The sequence below is a fragment of the Haemaphysalis longicornis genome, unplaced genomic scaffold (assembly GCF_048455015.1).
Source record: "Haemaphysalis longicornis isolate Haplotype H1 unplaced genomic scaffold, Haemaphysalis longicornis Haplotype H1 scaffold_3, whole genome shotgun sequence".
Classification (NCBI taxonomy): Eukaryota; Metazoa; Arthropoda; class Arachnida; order Ixodida; family Ixodidae; genus Haemaphysalis; species Haemaphysalis longicornis.
This window is the reverse complement of record NW_027526335.1, coordinates 220,982,572-220,999,741: the sequence shown is the minus strand read 5'-3', so window position 1 is coordinate 220,999,741 and position 17,170 is coordinate 220,982,572. Positions and strand designations below refer to the sequence as shown.

The 17,170-nt window shown below is 50.3% G+C and overlaps 1 protein-coding gene across 1 annotated transcript in view; it reads left to right on the top strand.

Annotated features, from left to right (window-relative positions):
- The window catches only part of LOC144175721 (beta-scruin-like), an 82,770-nt gene extending 65,860 nt beyond the window's left edge, over nucleotides 1-16,910 (top strand). Inside the window, exons 16-19 of the mRNA XM_077704755.1 lie at nucleotides 4,130-4,313; nucleotides 7,001-7,198; nucleotides 7,734-7,948; nucleotides 16,696-16,910. Of these exons, the coding sequence (XP_077560881.1) occupies nucleotides 4,130-4,313; nucleotides 7,001-7,198; nucleotides 7,734-7,948; nucleotides 16,696-16,910 (812 nt within the window). The remainder of the gene's footprint in view (nucleotides 1-4,129; nucleotides 4,314-7,000; nucleotides 7,199-7,733; nucleotides 7,949-16,695) is intronic.
- The last annotated feature ends 260 nt before the right edge of the window (nucleotides 16,911-17,170 follow it).

Below are 17,170 nucleotides of genomic sequence, written 5' to 3'. Positions count from 1 at the left end.
GGCAAGATGATAGCAGGCACTGGCGTCACACAAACAGAAGCACGTGTGTGTGACCGCTTCGCAAGAACCAGCAACACTACGCTACGCAGCACTCAAGCGCGCCAACCATTTAAAGGGGTCCTGAAATGCCTTCCGCCGATGCATGGATGTACATGTAACCAAATAAAGCAATGTATTAGCAATCTCCTCCTGCAAGAATTTTGTTAAAGCGATGAGTATTAGCTGAGAAATCGTAAATCAAAAACCGCGAATTATCGTCGCGCCGTATTTCCTCCTCTTTTCAACTGTTTCTTCGCTGTTGGCCTCCCCTCCCATGATGCTCCGCTCCTCAGCGGTGACGTACTTCCGCTATTGCGCTCCCACAGACTGCCGTCTGCTACGGGCCAGCTCTTTCGGCTTTTTCATCTCTGTAGACACCATGGACACAGGCTGGAAAAGCGAACGAATGACCTGGCTGCATGTGTGCGGCCTGGCCTTGCCCTTTCGCGGTGTACGTAGCTGCAGGGCTGCAGTTATTATCGGCGGCGAACTCGCAGCCGCGTGGGGAGAATCGTGCGCTCGTTCCCTTTGGTGCACCGCGCACTGTTTATCCAAAAAGCGCGGTCTCAGATGTGGCCCCGCTGGTGCCGGGTGTTATTTTGCGGTGGTTGTAATTCCTACTACCGGCGGCATGTGAAAAAAGACATTTTCAACCGACACAGAACCCGTGCACAAAACGCGCCGGATCGGGTCGCTTTATCAGCGGCGATGAACGTGAAGGCGAAGAGCAAACCAACGCTGCACTCGATCAGCGAGAACCCGTGTTCTGACAAGCTGCACCCATGTGTTGCATTCAACACTGACGGGAAAGCGTTTGTTTGCACTTGTTTGGATAGTCGTAAAATGTCCAAACACTCCGGCACTCCGCTAGCAGATCAGCCGGCGAGACATTTCGGAAAACATTTGACATATGGCGCCGTATGCATTAGTGTGTCGCTACGCAAAACTGATGAGACGCTCTACTAAAACTCCCATCGCGGTGTCACGTAGCGGGACGCAAAAATTTAGCATTTAGCGTATGCAAAGGCCACAAACGCTGTACTAAAACTCTATTAGCAGCAAAATAGCGTGCGTATGTGAAACCGCTTGCGTTTACAAAGCTGCACGCCGAGCGCGTACGTTTCAAACCTAGTGACATCGTTTAAATACACTGGCAAGCACAGTGTAACGTAGTCAGATATCAACCGTATGCTCAGGCGACAAGCAAGAGCTTGTTTTATGTGGGGCGGAGATTGCGCATAAAGGCCCGTTCGCACTTGCGACGAAAGCGAGTGAGAGCGGCAGGAATTCCGTCGCTTTGTCGCGCGACGATCGTTTTTGTCGAATGGTCGGGACAAATTTTGGTTGCGCGACAGAATTCCCGTCGCTTTCGCTCGCTTTCGTCGCAAGCGGGAATGGAAAGTTCTGCCGCTGCCGTCTGCTACGCAGCTCGGAGGTAACCGCGCGATCTGCTCGGGCCGGATGAACGCGCACACTCCCGCATGGCAGCGCCCCAAGCGGCAGACGGCCGCGTACATCGCTCCCGGCGCCCGCCTGGAGCCCGCCCTCGGCACACTAGCCAGTATATTTCAGGCACTATAATGGAGGAAAGATTTTTTGCTTCCGATGAACCTAGTTCTTTGCCCCTGTGTTTTTAAATACGTGAAGTGGTTAGCACGTCGTCCTCACGCAGCTCTGTATCGTCGTAGCATCGCTGATTGTCCGAACGAAGCTTGCAGCTAAGCCAATGCAGCGACCGAAGCTGTGTGTGTGTGTGTGCATCGCCTCCTGTGTGTTGTGGACGCGTTCGTTTCGCGATGAAATGCGACATTGTACTTCTGCGGGTGGATAGTGCTTCCCATGGTCTGGATTATCTTTCTCGAACGACGTACCACTCGACCTCGCATGGGGTATGTGCAGTGTGCCTGGCTAAAAGCCTTCTCGCTTGCGCGCCAGAGTTGTGACTTGCTGCTCGTCCCCGCAAACCGGGTGTGAGGTGAGTGCCGTATTTACGACGGGCAGGAGGAGGCAACTCATCGTCTGTCAATCGCGGTTCAGACTTGCAACGCATGTTGTGACGTTGCGTTCGTTCGAAACGCATCTCTGGATTGTTTTGAAGTTGAATAAAATGTACGCGTCAAACCCGGGCATTCGGCTCAGGGCGTTCCTGCGATTGCACCAAAGAAGTGCCACGGGACTTTCTTTATGGTACGTACTCACGTAAGATAAAATCCACGTCGTGTTATGGCCGTGTTGCATTCAATACAAACGGTTAAGCGCTTGTTTACACTTGTTTCGTTTGTCGTAAAATGTCAAAGCACTCCGGCACTCCGCTGGCAGATCAGCCGGCGAGCCGACGCTGAGCAGACGACTCATCTCTTTGCCGGAAGTGCGTGAAAAAGCCGCCCAATAGCAGGATGTCTAGCTCATGACGAACATCTGGGAATCGATGATGTAGACATGTGAAGATGGCGGCGTCCAAAAACACGAAGGGAAGGGTGAGAAAAAAGCGACAAACTTTGCAACAAAAGTGTGAGCTTTCCGCTGCGCGTAAAAGAGTAATACTTGGCACAGGTGACGTTGGCGACCCAATCTAGCGATTGCGCTAGTTCATTTAGTGTGCTCAAAATGCCTTTCAGGGCCCCTTTAAAACGACAGCTCAGGTTACGGAGGGAACAAGTGCGAGCTCTCGCGTACACTAAAAAATGAAATGGTGAGTCACGTTTTCAGCTTCCGGCCGCAGTAGGCAAACGGCGTTATTCCACCACGCAGATATACTCCAAACATAGTCACCGACACCCAAACAGACCTTACAGACGCTTACAGAAGTACTACGGGGTTTTCAATGCCACAGAACAGACGCAGCCGTCACAGCGATGCTGCCGTCCGGTACAAAGTCGCGGGGACAAAGGGAGCGCGAAGCGGACGTCGAAGTAGTCCGGCGGACACGTTGCTCAGGACTCACAAATTACCAATACCTACGAAAGGTGTAACGCAATCGCGCACGCTATTTTGAGTACGCTGACCTCTAGTTCTAACAGGCCTTGTTTCGTGGCGTAGTTCTGCGTCCCTCTTTGTACCTGCTTCTCGTTGCGTGACTGCCTGTTCACACCGCGAACCGGCGTGTTTATACACGTCAGGCACACGGCAAAGGCATGGCCTCTGACCACTTTTATCGCTTGTCCAAAGCTTGGCCTCCAATGAGGTGTCTCTGTGACGCTACTTCCGGTCGCTCTTCACTTGGCGCCCAATGGATCTTTCCGCCGATGTATCGGTGGGCGGCGGAATGCTCGGAAGGCAATAGGCCAATGGGGTTTCCAATCATTGGAAGCCAATGGAGTTTCCAATCATTGGCAATCGGCCACTGCCGCTTGCGTACACTCGATGTCGCAATACATTTTTCATGCTTCTGACGATCGCGGTATTTTGTGACTGAGCCACGATAAAATAAAAGGGCAAGCCAGCGCTCGACCACGTATTTCTAACGGCGGAGCAAACCAGCAATGCTTAAGGAAAGCGGACGTATAGGTGCACAGCGAAGCGCACCGCAGCAGACGAACCTGCGTGGTCCGTCGGGATCGCTGATAATTACGCACGGTCGCCGCCAATTGCGTGTTTTCTCACTTCAAATTCCGCTTCATACGACCATCGGTGAACCTGCCAGTGGTAGAGCGCCGTCACCATCGCAGCAGTTTTCTCGATGATGTAACCGTATTTAGCGCTGCAAAACGTTTTCCCCTTCTGTAAGTTTGATCGCCGGAAGAGATCGGACGCCCCGGGGATGGGCGGGAGACCATGTCGCAAAACAATAGGGAGTACTAAGCTCATTTTACTTCTATAAACACGGCATTCTATGGGAACCTCACAGCTTTGTACTACCCGGAAGTACAACCCGGAAGTCGGTTTGGCCTCCTGCCATGCAGCGCCGCCTTGGGCAGTGCAGGAGCCCTATTTCATGGGCATGCTTCGCCTCATGTTTAATTCCGGGGGGGGGGGATGTTCAGTGAACCATTGAAGGAAAACCATTCTTAGCTCATTATCAACCTTACCGATATTAGACAAAACACATACCATGCACATTCTATTTGTTCTGCTCAACCGTTGCCGCCAGGTGGCTTCGACCCGGAGAGGCGAAAGTGCGGCGAGCTGGTGGCGTGCAAGACGACGTACGCCTACGACATCGACTCCATGGAGTGGACCCGTAAGGCGGACATGCACATGGCCAGGGCGTCGCACGGGGCAGCCTGCTGCGGCGGCAGGATGTTCGTCTTCGGCGGCAGGGGGAGCCTGGGACGGTAAGTGCGCGGAAGAGCGCTCAACCGACCTGCCATTTGGTCAGGCTCTGGCAAAGTAGTCATTCATTACAGAATGGACGGAAAGTGCACCTCCCTGAAACACGGGGTTTTAAAGTTGAGGAAAGCGCTACTGGCCTGGTCGGGAGTTTTGCTCAAAAGCGGTAAGGTTCTGGCAAAAAAAAGGAGGAAAAGTCTGTAAGGGATGGTCAGAAGCATTAGTTTTCAGCTTTGTAACAGCGAGAAAAATATCGGCGTTAGTTTTAAAATACTGGTATTTTAAATAATGGCATATAGGCAGGCGAGAGGTCATCTGCCATCAACACAATTCACAGAAAAAAAAATTCACCATCTCCCCGAAGGGAACTATGCGCAGTGATATACTGCGTGAGCAATTGCTCTTCTTAATTAACTTCTACGCGAGTATAGTATCTTTAGTTACTCAAAGCACTGCCAGCTCACAACGCCACGCTTTGATTTTACCACCGCTGCGGATACCTTTCAGAGCGAAAGCTTTACTACGCTACATGTTTGAAGGTGATTCTTGCAGTCTCAAGTTACATTCAGCCGCCGGCACGAAGCTGTGGCTATCTTAGCGCGTCTATCGCTGGGAGCCTGGGCCCTTAGTACCACGTGTCTAGGCGGAGGTAAAACGACTGCTTCGCCTGCGCTTGATAGTTAAGCTCTGGGTGGGCTGTGGGTGCGGGCGCTTCCGCGCGAGCGAAAAACCTGAACAGGCGAGAGTTGAATGGCTACTTCGCCGGCGCTGGGTCCCTCACTCTTGCCATCGATGGCACGCCGGCTGGGCGGTTCGTGTGGTGCCTTCAGCTAAGGCGAAAGGCTGAATCCAGTCACCTGGTATATATAGGTGGACGGCTATAGGCTGCAAAGTCTCAATGGGAAACTTTTTGACACAGTGTGCGCATAGTCTTAAACGGGAGCCATCTTTTCAGTCTGTTTTGCTTGCATCGCGATGCTGTAGAAAGCGGCTTTCGCATGGTTTTATAGCTTCAACAGGAAGAAAACCAGACAGCAGCGGGGATATCGGTTGTGTGAGGTCACACAAGCGCACAACAGCGCCCGGATGTCGAAGTACGCGATAAAGAGAGGAGAATCCTTGAGTGTATCCTTAAATTATCTGACGTGCGATAGATGTATGGTAGCCCCCAAATCTCAGGACTGTACACGCTTTGACTGCATTCTAAATGTCCTTGTCATGAAGAGGGGGAAGCGTAACTATTTAATGAACTGTATTGGGACTGTACCCAGACATGCAGACAGCACAGGACCCAGATACTTGGAGATCCATGGGAGAGGCCTTTGCCCTGCAGTGGGCGTAGATAGGCTGCTGCTGCTGATGGTGGTCGTAGTGACGATGATCATGATTCGTTCCTTTGTGGGAGGCCTCTTTGTCCGTGAAGCCTTGGTCATTTGCTACCCGGCACAGGCACTGTCCACCAGTCATTGCTGGACTTGAAGGCGTGAGGCGGTGATGCAGGGTTGGGTAGGGGGGAGGGAGGGAGGATTAGTGACGATGAGTGTCGGCACTCCGACAACAGATCGTAGAGAGCATGGGTGGGAGGCAGTATAGACAAGTCAATGCGTAGGTAGTTCGGCAGATGGCATTGCTTAGCATGAGAAACGAATTTTAGGGGCGAAGCTCCTTAGGGCGTGGGTCTGTCCATCCTCGACGTATGTATGTAGCCACCTCTAGTTTAGTTCTTGGATTGTTTACTAGATGGCGTGGCTACCTCTAGTTTAGTTCTTGGATTGTTCACTATATGGCGGTACTTGTATATGATGAAAAGATGCGCTTGGATTGTTTACTAGATGGCGTGGCTACCTCTAGTTTAGTTCTTCGATTGTTTACTAGATGGCGGGGAGCGTTGTAATAAAATCCGTTCGCTGTTGGCGCGCGCTCGGAGTCGCCCGATGGATAAGGCTGCAGATGTGCGAGCCCGCGAGGCAGAAGCGCTCCGTGAAGCTGCGCGACGCCGCCGCCAAGATCCTGCCGTACGAGAGCGGGAGGCCGAAGCGTGTCGTCTGGCTGCGCGACGCCGCCGCCAAGATCCCAGCGTTCGAGAACGAGAGGCCCAAGCGTCACGGCAACGGCGCGAGGACCCTGCCGTACGCGAAGCGGCACGGCTGCGGCGCGAAGAGGATCTCCAAAACGTCAGAGAACGGGAAGCGGCGAGAAAGCGCGCGTATCGGCAGGCAGACCCAGATGCAGTGAGAGCTCGTGAGGCGTCTGCAAAACGCATCAGGCGAGCTCAGCCCCAAGGTGCCGACGCGCGGTTTAAGCGAGACTTTCTAGACGTTACGTTCGGACACAGATGTAGTGGGCGAACTTTCACTGAAGAGTCACGGTTTTACCGATGATTTCCCCTCAGGAGCTTCGCCCACTCATCATCATTCACCCCGTGGATATGCTGTGAATTTTTAAGAGGCCGTTTAAGCGGTATAAAAAAACCCAAACTTCCGCGCAGTTTTACCTTCAAAACTAAGTGTTCAATGCGAGCCGCTGACACTAAAAAGCCCTATGACGTTTCAGAAATTTGCGACAGCAATTATTTGACGCCACAACAATTTTGGCCACAACAATGGGCCAAAACGCTGTAGATGCATAAACTGCTCACTCGGCTACACCGCATCAACCACGGCAAACTGGTAATACAGGGGTTGATCTGCAGTGCCGTGGCCACTACTGAGGAGTACGACCCTGTCTCGGATGTCTGGAAGGAAGGCACTCCCCTGGACATTCCGCGCATGGCCGTGGGGTGCGCCACGGTCGGCGAGGTCATCTACGTGGCCGGTGGCATGACCCCTGAGACCGGCGAAATGTACCGGGCGGTGGATAGGGTCGACATCTACGACCCCAGGACCCACTCGTGAGTTTTGGCAATGGCGTTAGTTATAGAAATCTGGAACTGAGGTTTTTCGTTTACGGTGACATCTGAATTGTACAAGTGAAAAAAAATGGATTCGTGTGCGAAATGGCTGCGGATGCATGCGGTAACTAAGCATCCGCTTACTTGGCAGCAACAAAAAAGGCTCCGTGAAACTTTTTTTACACCATTGATTCGAACAGTATTCCCATGAATATACGCGAAATAATATTTTGCGTGCATTGAAAACAGTACGACCAGCGCTACAGGGGGTACCGTATATCCGGTTTGCTTCACGTACATTGTACGACGTTCATGGTGAATTTTTGTGGGCCAGTGAAGCAGTCAAAAACCACAGGCGTGTTTTGTGGCGCTTGCCCATTCTCAAGGACGAACTTGTTATATCCAACGGAATGTTCTAACTATGGCCTGTACTCGGCTAACAATAAGATCGACTACGCGTATACCATTTCCCCTAACGGTATTTAGTCTCACAGAATGGATTCCATAAAAAGTACGCAACGTGGTTCTTGTGTAGGTGGAGCTCCGCTCACCCGCTGCCCAAGCCCCGCGCCTTCCCTTCGGCGGCCTCTCTGGGGGAGCGGCTGTGGCTGGTGGGCGGCTGCTACGACAACTCGGAGCCCGGGCTGCCCCTGGTCAGCCTCCGCGACGTGGACGTGCTCGAGGCCAGCGGCTGGGTCCACGTGGGCTGCACCGTGCACTCGAGGCACGCGGCGGCTGTCGCCGTGGCTGGTAAGCGGGCACAACTGGCAGGAACTCTACATGCATCGGCCGACAGGGAAATAGAGGAGCCACGTAAGGGAGAAGAGATGTCAGTATACATTAACTTTATCATCCGCGCGAAGCCCAACAGGTCCGGTGACCCTACCGGCCGCTTTTAGGAGAAGCACGTCTTTGATCTCTGTTTCTTCATGTAACGCATGAGGTACAAAAAATAGTTGTGGGTTACGCAGTATATCAGAGAATATTGGACTACGAGCAGAATATCGCGAGCCGGGAAAGGGAAGCAGCAGTGCCGCAAAGTTACCGACGTGGGCGCACAGGAGGCTCTTGGCGACGGCGGGCGAGCCAAACGAACTTCGGAAGGTCCTGTCCGGGAAGCTGGTACGGTGGTGGCGGGCGCGGCCACAGAAATCTACATAGCGTTCAATGGAAGATAAACAGAAGGTTCAACAACGCTTTCACCTTTACTTTATTGGAATGTTCTAAGCATGCCCCCGTATTTTTTACGATGGCTATGTTAACAAAGCACGCTAATACGAGGCGTTTCAGCGTTAAATGAGTCTTGAAATATTTTTTTCTCAACGAACCGCGTCTCCGTTTGCGCGGGAACTTTGGATTAAGCTACGTGCAGAGTAGCGCCGAACTTGCAGTGCCGCCCTGTTGACGGCCGCCAGCTGCGTTGCGCGATAGCTTTCGAAGCGCGGCGGACGCCGCTGCCGGCCGTCGGTAGGGCGGCACGGAAAGTTCGACGCTAGTGTGCCCGTAAGTTTAACGCCCCATTTCATGGTAGATTTTATTAGACAGCAACAACACCGACGGCACCTACCATCTTATTGTGTAGAATCTATTTACGCCTGTGGAAGAGCCAGTGACCCTGGAAGAGCCAGTGACCATTTTGAACAGAAACACCTGCTTGAAACGGCCGTGCCACCTGGCGAATTTAGAAGACAATACAAAATTGTTACCTTACACCAAATTTGGCTTCTTCCTACTGCGAATTAGCGCCACGCGTTCCGTTCTGAATACCTCAGGTGGCGCCACCATTGTGTGCTGGCGGACACTTTATCAACACCACACACATTAGACCAGACGTCTTCTGCCTACACGAAGTAGGTACCAAGGCAAAGATAAAGGGCTGTGACCGGATCCAGGGGACTAGCAGGGCAATAACCTACGTTCGGAAGTACATCACAGTAATGTACCACGTGAACTGAAACTAACGACTACAAGAGCACTCCTGATTAAAATAATACCAAAGTAACGGGCAAAGAACAGCCTGTTCATTCTCAATGTATACAGTTCTCCGAGCAAATACAACGAAGCTTTTCACAAACTCTTCTGGGAGACAAGACGAAGAGCAAAAAAGCTTTTGATAATAGAGACTTTAACGCACCACATACACATTGTCCCTACGCCTATGATACTTCCAAAGGCAAAAGGCTGGCTGAATCGGGTTGGGGCAAGATGGAACTAGAGGCACGTTCCCTGACCTGACACTGAAGAATGACTTGGAACAAAATGTCACCTGGTCCAACACACTGGAATTCCTCGGGAGTGACCACTGAATTATGCACATACCTATGAGCACAGAGAGAATCCGTTACTCTGTAGGGACAAACAAAATTAGACTCAGCAAAGTTCAGGTAGAAATACACAGAAACCGGCAAAGAAGGGGCAGTAGCTATACAGGAGGCAAAATTATCCCATAATACATGATACAAAGGAGCGGTGAATGAAATACTAGACAAAGAAATCCCACGTGAGAAAGTCTACCATGCAGTGAAGTCCATGAAAATAGCTCGCCGGGAGATGATAGCATCACATAGGCACTTCTGGAATACCTAGGTGACATCCAAATTGCAGCTTTCACAAAGTGCTTGAATGAGGAGTTAAGGCTCAAATGAACCGTTCCGTGAAATGAAACACTCCAGGGTGATTCATTACCCGAAACCGGGGAAATCTCCCGACATTCCCAACCTGCGACTGATCTCCCTCACATCTTGCCTAAGGGAGGCGTAGGAGCACATCATAATGAATCGCCTAAACAACTGCATGAAAGGCAGGAACATGTTTTCAGTCATTATTTTTCCTTTCAGACGGGGCCTTTCAACATATCCCGCCTTCATATAAACCAAGAAAGCAGCCCCAGATTGCAAAATTCCCGGAGAGAACATTACTCTGGCCCTTGACCTCAAGGGAGCATGCGACAACGTCTCCCACTTGGCCATACCAGAAGCCCACAATCGAATTGGGCATAGCAAGCGCATAAAAAATTTGCTCCTCTTCGTCCTAACGAATACACAGCTACAGTTTTGCATAGACGGCTTGAGATTGCAGCCTTTCACCCATTGATTGAGTGCTTAATTGATTGATTGATTAGTATTGTATTATTGTAGTATTAGATTGTAGATTGTAGTATTATTGTAGTATTAGATTGAATTATTGATTGATTAGTAGTATCCCCCTTTGTAACGGGGTAGTGACGTTTCACTTTACAAATAAAACTAATATATCTGTATTATATTGCCCGCCGCGGTGGCTCAGTGGCTAAGGCGTTGCGCTGCTGAGCACGAGGTCGCGGGTTCGATTCCCGGCCGCGGCGGCCGCTTTTCTGATGGAGGCGAAAAGCAAAAACGCCCGTGTGTACGAGATTTCGGCGCACGATAAAGATCCCCAGGTGGTCAAAATTAATCCGAAGCCCTCCACTACGGCGCGCCTCATCGCCTGCGTTGCGTCGGCGCGTTAAACCCCAGAATCAATCAATTATATCTGTATTATATTCTTCGTTTAATACTAGCTCTGCCCTTAGGGCAGACAGAAAATACTTTTATTTCTGTTACAGGTGGCAGCTGTCCTAGGAAGTGTACCCCGCTCTGCTTTTCGCCCATTAGCATTGTAATCTTCCATTCGTCGCCTCGACAGCCTTGAAGTTTCTGGAAACCGAATATTTCTGTCATGTAGATTTGGATAGGTACACTCATACTCAAACACTATGTGCCGCATAGTTTGTTTATTTTCCGCAGACTTCGCATACTGCATCATTTTGTGTATACTTCACCACAAAGATCCTAGTTCTCAAGCAACCTGCTCTACCCTCAAAAGGCAGACCACTGCCCTAGAAATAGAAAAAAAAACAAAAACAAAATGCCGTCAGTTGAGTAGTGAAACTGGCCGCGAAGAACGGTCTTAAATGCGCACCGGCAAAATTGGAAGTAACGAGAGCGCATCACTACGACAGAGCAGCCACTTGGGCCCCAGTAAAGTTTCCTCGTTGGCACGCAACCAATCCTTGAAAAACGACAAATACGAATTCTCGGAATGACCGTTCAGAGCAACACCAGGGCTGACTAGGCAATGGGCAGACCAAATAAAGCGACACTCTAAATAGCCATAATCATTCGCAGGGTCACAGACGGGAGGAAGGAAATGAGAGAAGACGACACTAAACGGCTGGTTCAGGCACTGGCCATGAGCAGAATCTCCTACAGCTTACCAATACCAATAGCTACCAATACAAATACCTTCTGCTTACCAATACCACGACCTTACCAATTCAGAAGAGGAACATTCTAACATGTCCTACCTTTCCCTTTTCACCTTTCCGGTTTCACCTTTCATCTTTACCGTGAACCTGTCCCGTTTCACCGCAACAGCGTTAACTGGGCCTTTAAAACACCGTAGCAGAAATAAGGAAAACCACCGTGTCAGCACAGAAACGTATGGGGACAACGAAGACAGGGAGGCCATACTGTGGGTGATTAGAGAGCCAACGCAAAGGCAAATCTTAAAGCAGGAGCTGTTTAGGACAATGAATAAAGTAAACGGCTTGCACGGGCAAGGGGGCACGGGCGTGTAGCTCGCGCCTCGCGCTCGTGGCAGATGTGTCCTGATCAGCGCAGCGAACGGGCGACCGGCTGTCGGGCTCCCTCATTGCGTGGCTACCCGCGACAGGAGCATGATCTAATGCCAGAGCAACGAAAACACATGAAGGCCTTGCCTCTCCGTAATATTATGCACCCAGAGATTCACAAAGAGAGCAGGAAGCTAGGAAAGATTTCATCCGGGAGGAATTTAACAATCTCGGCAATACGCTCTATGTCGACGCGACAACCTACTCTACCACTACGACGATATCGGTGGTAACCATCAAAGAAATAGAAAATTTAGACTACCTTTCCAGAGAAACACTTCAGTCAAATAAGCACAAGTGGGCGCAATATGTTTGACCATTCGTCTGGGAGAAAAACAACGAAGAGGCCTACATCGTAACAGACTCCCAAAATAGGGCGCGACTAGTGGCCGCTGGCAGAATACCCAAACGTACAGCTCAGATGCATACTGCCACAAGAAATGGGAAAGCTCTACAACTCCACATGGACCACGGGGCATGAAGGACTGAAAGAGAATAAGGCGGGCAATACGGTGGCGTATGCACTCACATACCACACAGCCGACGAAACCATCACGTGTCCTTACACAGCGCCAACTTATGGTGGAACCCTACACATAGCCCGGTCGCTGGGGCAGCAAGTACTACCGCCACATAAAGACCTCGCAGCCTCGAAAGCGCAAATCCTGCGAAGAATCCAGACGAATACCCACATACATAAATCGAGATAGCTCAAGATGCTGCGACGCCAACATCGAGACCTTGACTAATTCCACTAGAAATTGGGCGCGAAACACGCTACATTTGGCGAAACACGCTGTTCCACGCTACATGGTCCTGTCCAATCATTGGGGAACAGGCACCAGCCACACCTCAACGCAGCCTACCACGTAGGATACATGGCAGGCGGCCTGGAAAGCCCATCCCTACTGGAACAACTAAACCTGCTGGAGAGAACGAAGACTGGGGCACTCACCATTGGGGCCCTGGACCTTGTGTTCCACCGATGAATTGCACTCCATTCTGTCCCCTATCCCTTTCCCCGCTCTTCCTTTTTCTCAATAAAGTGTGTTCAGTTAGTTAGTCAGGTCATCCTCTTCTCGATGGCCACCAGGTTTGCTGCCATAAACTAAAATGTTTTATTTATTCTCCCATGAGAGAGTATGCGCCGCGGCATTCTTGCCATTAAATAATATCACTGCAAAATGCGACCTTTCTGCAATTTTTGGGCGGTAAGAAAGAAGCTTTTTTTTTCTCTGGAATTTTTTTAAAGGTGCCGATTTATCGGCATATACCACTTAGCGCTCCATAAAAGATCTGGACTCTAAGTGCCATTACGTCGGGTAGATAGCTGCAGTGAACTCATTCGTTTGACTCCATTCGTTTGACGAGCGTTGAGAACGTTGCAAAGTATGACCGAATGGAAACAACAACTACAGATGTCAAAAATGCAGGAACCCATTTTCTGTGCTTCCTAGTTCGGGATATCTGATTCTGGGGCATCATTGCATGCAACAAGTCGCATTCAAATAATCCTGCAAATGTTGTGCGAGTGTTACCACGCATTGCTGAAACGCTTTCATTGTGACAAGCAACCCGCCAAACCAAAGGGAAAGTATTTGCCCCAAGAATTCAACTCTGCGGTGCTGTCGACACCGCCAACACAATATCTGTCTGCCCCAGCATGATGTCATCGTATAATTTTTCTCGCGAAGATTTGCTGGCCAGATACAGACACACAGCAGTCGCGAGTTTTCAGAATATTTACCCATGATATTCTTCATTTTCGCTAAGTGCAGGAGCACTGCAGGCAGCCTTGATATCATTGCATCATGGCAGCCACAGCAACTAATTACTCACTGTTGCTAAGAGACCAGGATGTTATGCAATTGATTCACAAGTTGGCCAGTGATCGGTGACTTTTTAAATCACTGAGGGCATCCATTAGCCACTGGGAAAACTGCACAATTTCAGAGAAAAGGTATTTCAGCCATAAATGTTCGTTTTCCATTACGATCGCGGACATGCAGTCATCCAAGGCCGTAAAAAGCTGGCAAGCCGATTGGGGTGCAGGCTTTGTTAAAAAAAACATAAACAAAACATGAAAAATTGTCCTAGGTAGTACATATAACGATGTAGCGTCTCAAAGAAAAAAAACAGATGCCGCCAGTGAAAATCACACTCACCATCCTTGGGCCAATGCTCTGCCGCTGAGCTATATCGGCGGATGGTTCCCACGTTCTTATGGCAGCCTCATAAAGCACACGGAGCATTTTATTTACGTCATGCCTGCTCTGCATCTTCAGCCCGCATTTGCTCATTGTACGAGCGTGTTTTGGTCGGCATCTATTACCTTTTTATATTCCTAAATTCCTGATCGGAACAACCGCTGTGGGTGTTTCGGTTGAGCGGGTGTTGTTTCTTGCACGAATAGGCTGAGATGTAGATGAAGTAGGGTAAATGCAGAAAATACGCATGGTCTTTTTGTCGCAACGTGTCTCCTTGTATGCACAAGTGTTAGGTTGTTCGTTTTTGTAACACCACAATGTAAAATGAAAATCGCAGGCAGCCCGGGCCTCCTCGTCACCTATGCCCCATAATGAAAGGAGAAGTAGCAAAAATATTCCCCAAGAATTCGCAGCAGACAACCAGTCGTGTTCGCTAGCCGCATACGGACACCTAACATTCGCGAGTTTCTGCAGAATTACACGCGCCATTTTCTTAATTATCCACTCACGTAAACACAACAGTCAGCCTTGACGTCATTGTGTCATGAAAGTTGCAAAGTTCAGAGTAGGAGAGTTCACGTTAATTGAACGGTTAAAATTAAGTGGTTATACTAGGAGGCAAGTTAAGAACAGTAATAGTTCATGCAGTTTGTCACTCCGCCGAAGCGACGGACACTGATGCCAGCTGTTACGTGTCACTAAGTTATACACATTGAGTACATTAAAACATTCACACATACTCACTATTTGGTCACTTGGACAACGTCAAGCTTCTCGCAGTGCTCGTTTTTGTAACCGAAGGAGCGGCAACAGATGTGTTTTGTAATTTATGTCACTAAATCATTTATGCGGCAGTGTACGAATGCATAGTATAGGCTGACAAGTATGTCTGAAGTAAGCAAATGTCTACACGCCGCAAGTGCACGCAATCCATAAGACGCTTTTTTTTAATGAAACCTACATGATCAGTGAATTTCAAGTGATCATTAATAACAAATCCTAAAAACTGTGTGTTGTTAGTGCGTCCTATCAACGAAGAATTATAAATAACAGGCGATAGATCTGCGAAGCTTCTATACTCAGTGTTTCTAGCCTTAGAGAAAGAAAGAAACAGAGACAAACATGAAGGAAGCTCACACTGACGCGCTAGACTTCAAGGTAGCGAAGCTGTACGCAACAGTAGCATGTTTCCTCTTTTTTGCCTCACGGCTTCGTTTAAGCGTCGCCGCTGTACGAGCGACCGTACCTGGATGTTCGTCCTACTCCGGCGCACATGTCTCTGCGCGCGTCGCCTTCCTTCGTCGCGCGCTCTCATCGCCACGGCCGCTGGATCCAGCGGCCGTGTCATCGCTGTGGCGGCGGGTGCTCGCCTTCCTCCATCAGGTGGCGGCACAGGTTGCGCGCGCTTCTCCGTTCCGTTCCTCCGTTCTCCCCGCCATCGGGTGCTGCTTCAATCTGGGCGCTTGCGGAAGGGAGTCTGGTTTGACTTCTGGCTCTCAAGGGCAAAACTGGTCACCCTGCTAAGACTGCCCGAGGTAGCGTAGTGTAGCATGCACTACGAAAAGGATAAAGCGACTAGTTTTAGTCAGCCTAGCACATCAGCCAGTCTGGGAACGTCAGTCAGTGGCACGCCCATCCCGGCTACAGCCGCAGCTTGAGGCCCGTCGTCTCGAGGTAGTGTAGAGGCTGGCCGAAGATATGCCGTTAGGTGGCGACCGGCCCTTCGGGATTAGTAGGTCCTCCATGCCGGTCGAGGGAACGCCTTGAAAGTGGGGCGCTCTCCACTGCTCTGCTTTCGGCGCCGCATATACTGGAGACAGAAGGGGAGCACGTGCTCCGGCGTCTCTGGTTGCGGAGCGAAAAGAGGCCACCCGAACCATTTAAGGCCGAAGCGGATGCGCAATCAGAAGTAAAATACAATTCCTAGTGGATCCATTGCGGCTTATTGTCGTGTCCAGATTCAAGGCACCGCCGTGGAGACTTGGGTAACCAGCTCCCCATCGCTAGGACGCCGCCGGTGGTGGGCACTCCGAAGCATGCCGCGGCCATGCGCTGAACAACACCTGCCAAAGGCGTTGGCTGGGTGTGCCAGGAAGGCTTGCGCGTTACCCACGTTCATGAATCAGGCGTTACCATAATTTTTCCTAGCTCACATTCCTTTGCACACATTGTGCAGCGTTTCAGAAATTAGGTACGTCTCTCAGTTTACGTCAGCCGTGCTTTCAACGCGCTCAATGGCTCTGCTTCACTCAGAAACGTATATACCAAACCCTCGTTGTAACGATATCGCTTTAGTCGAAATCTCGCCGTAATCATAGCGTTTGCCGATCCCCATTGCAGTGTATACAAAGCACACCACACTCGATTTTAACGAAGCATCGCTTAACATGAAGCCACTTATTTTTCCCGGGCACTTCGCTGCAACAGCATTAAGATTTACGTGAGATAATTTTAATTCCATCTGTTCCCATTTATTTACGTTTGCTGCCCTCTCTCTGGTGTGAACTAAACGGGCGTGGCCTACTTCATGGCACTCCCAGTTGTCGAAAATCATCCCCCGTTTTACTTGATAATGTCCTGCACACTTTCATCAACTTCCTTTATTTAAGTGCGGTAATTCCTTCTCACTGTCGTTTTAGACACAAACATCTACGTCATCGGCGGCACCAGCAGCGTGCTCAACGGTCCGCTCAAGAGGCCCGAAGTGTACTTGCAGCTGAACGAGACCTACCGATTCCCGGCTGAGTACCCGGAAGCCATGACCGGCATGGCCGCAGTGTGTGTGCCCCCGGCCACGCCGACGTTCCGGAGCAAGTCGCTCACCTGCATGATCCTGGAGAAGCTGGCGGAATGAGTCGGCCCGCTCGAGGCAGCAGTGCCGGAAAACGTTGCCCCGCGTCCCAAATTATATCAATATATGCAAATTATATTAATATATATAAACGACCGGGCTCAGTTTATGAGCACGCTGTCACAGTTAAATTTTTTTCCACCATTATCATAATGACGTAGTACAAGGACCACGCATGCGGTAGGAAGCAACAGTGGTCCGTCCGTAGCACCCTGGTCGACGTGACAAAGGTTAAGGATAGCCGTAATGCGGATACACAGGTT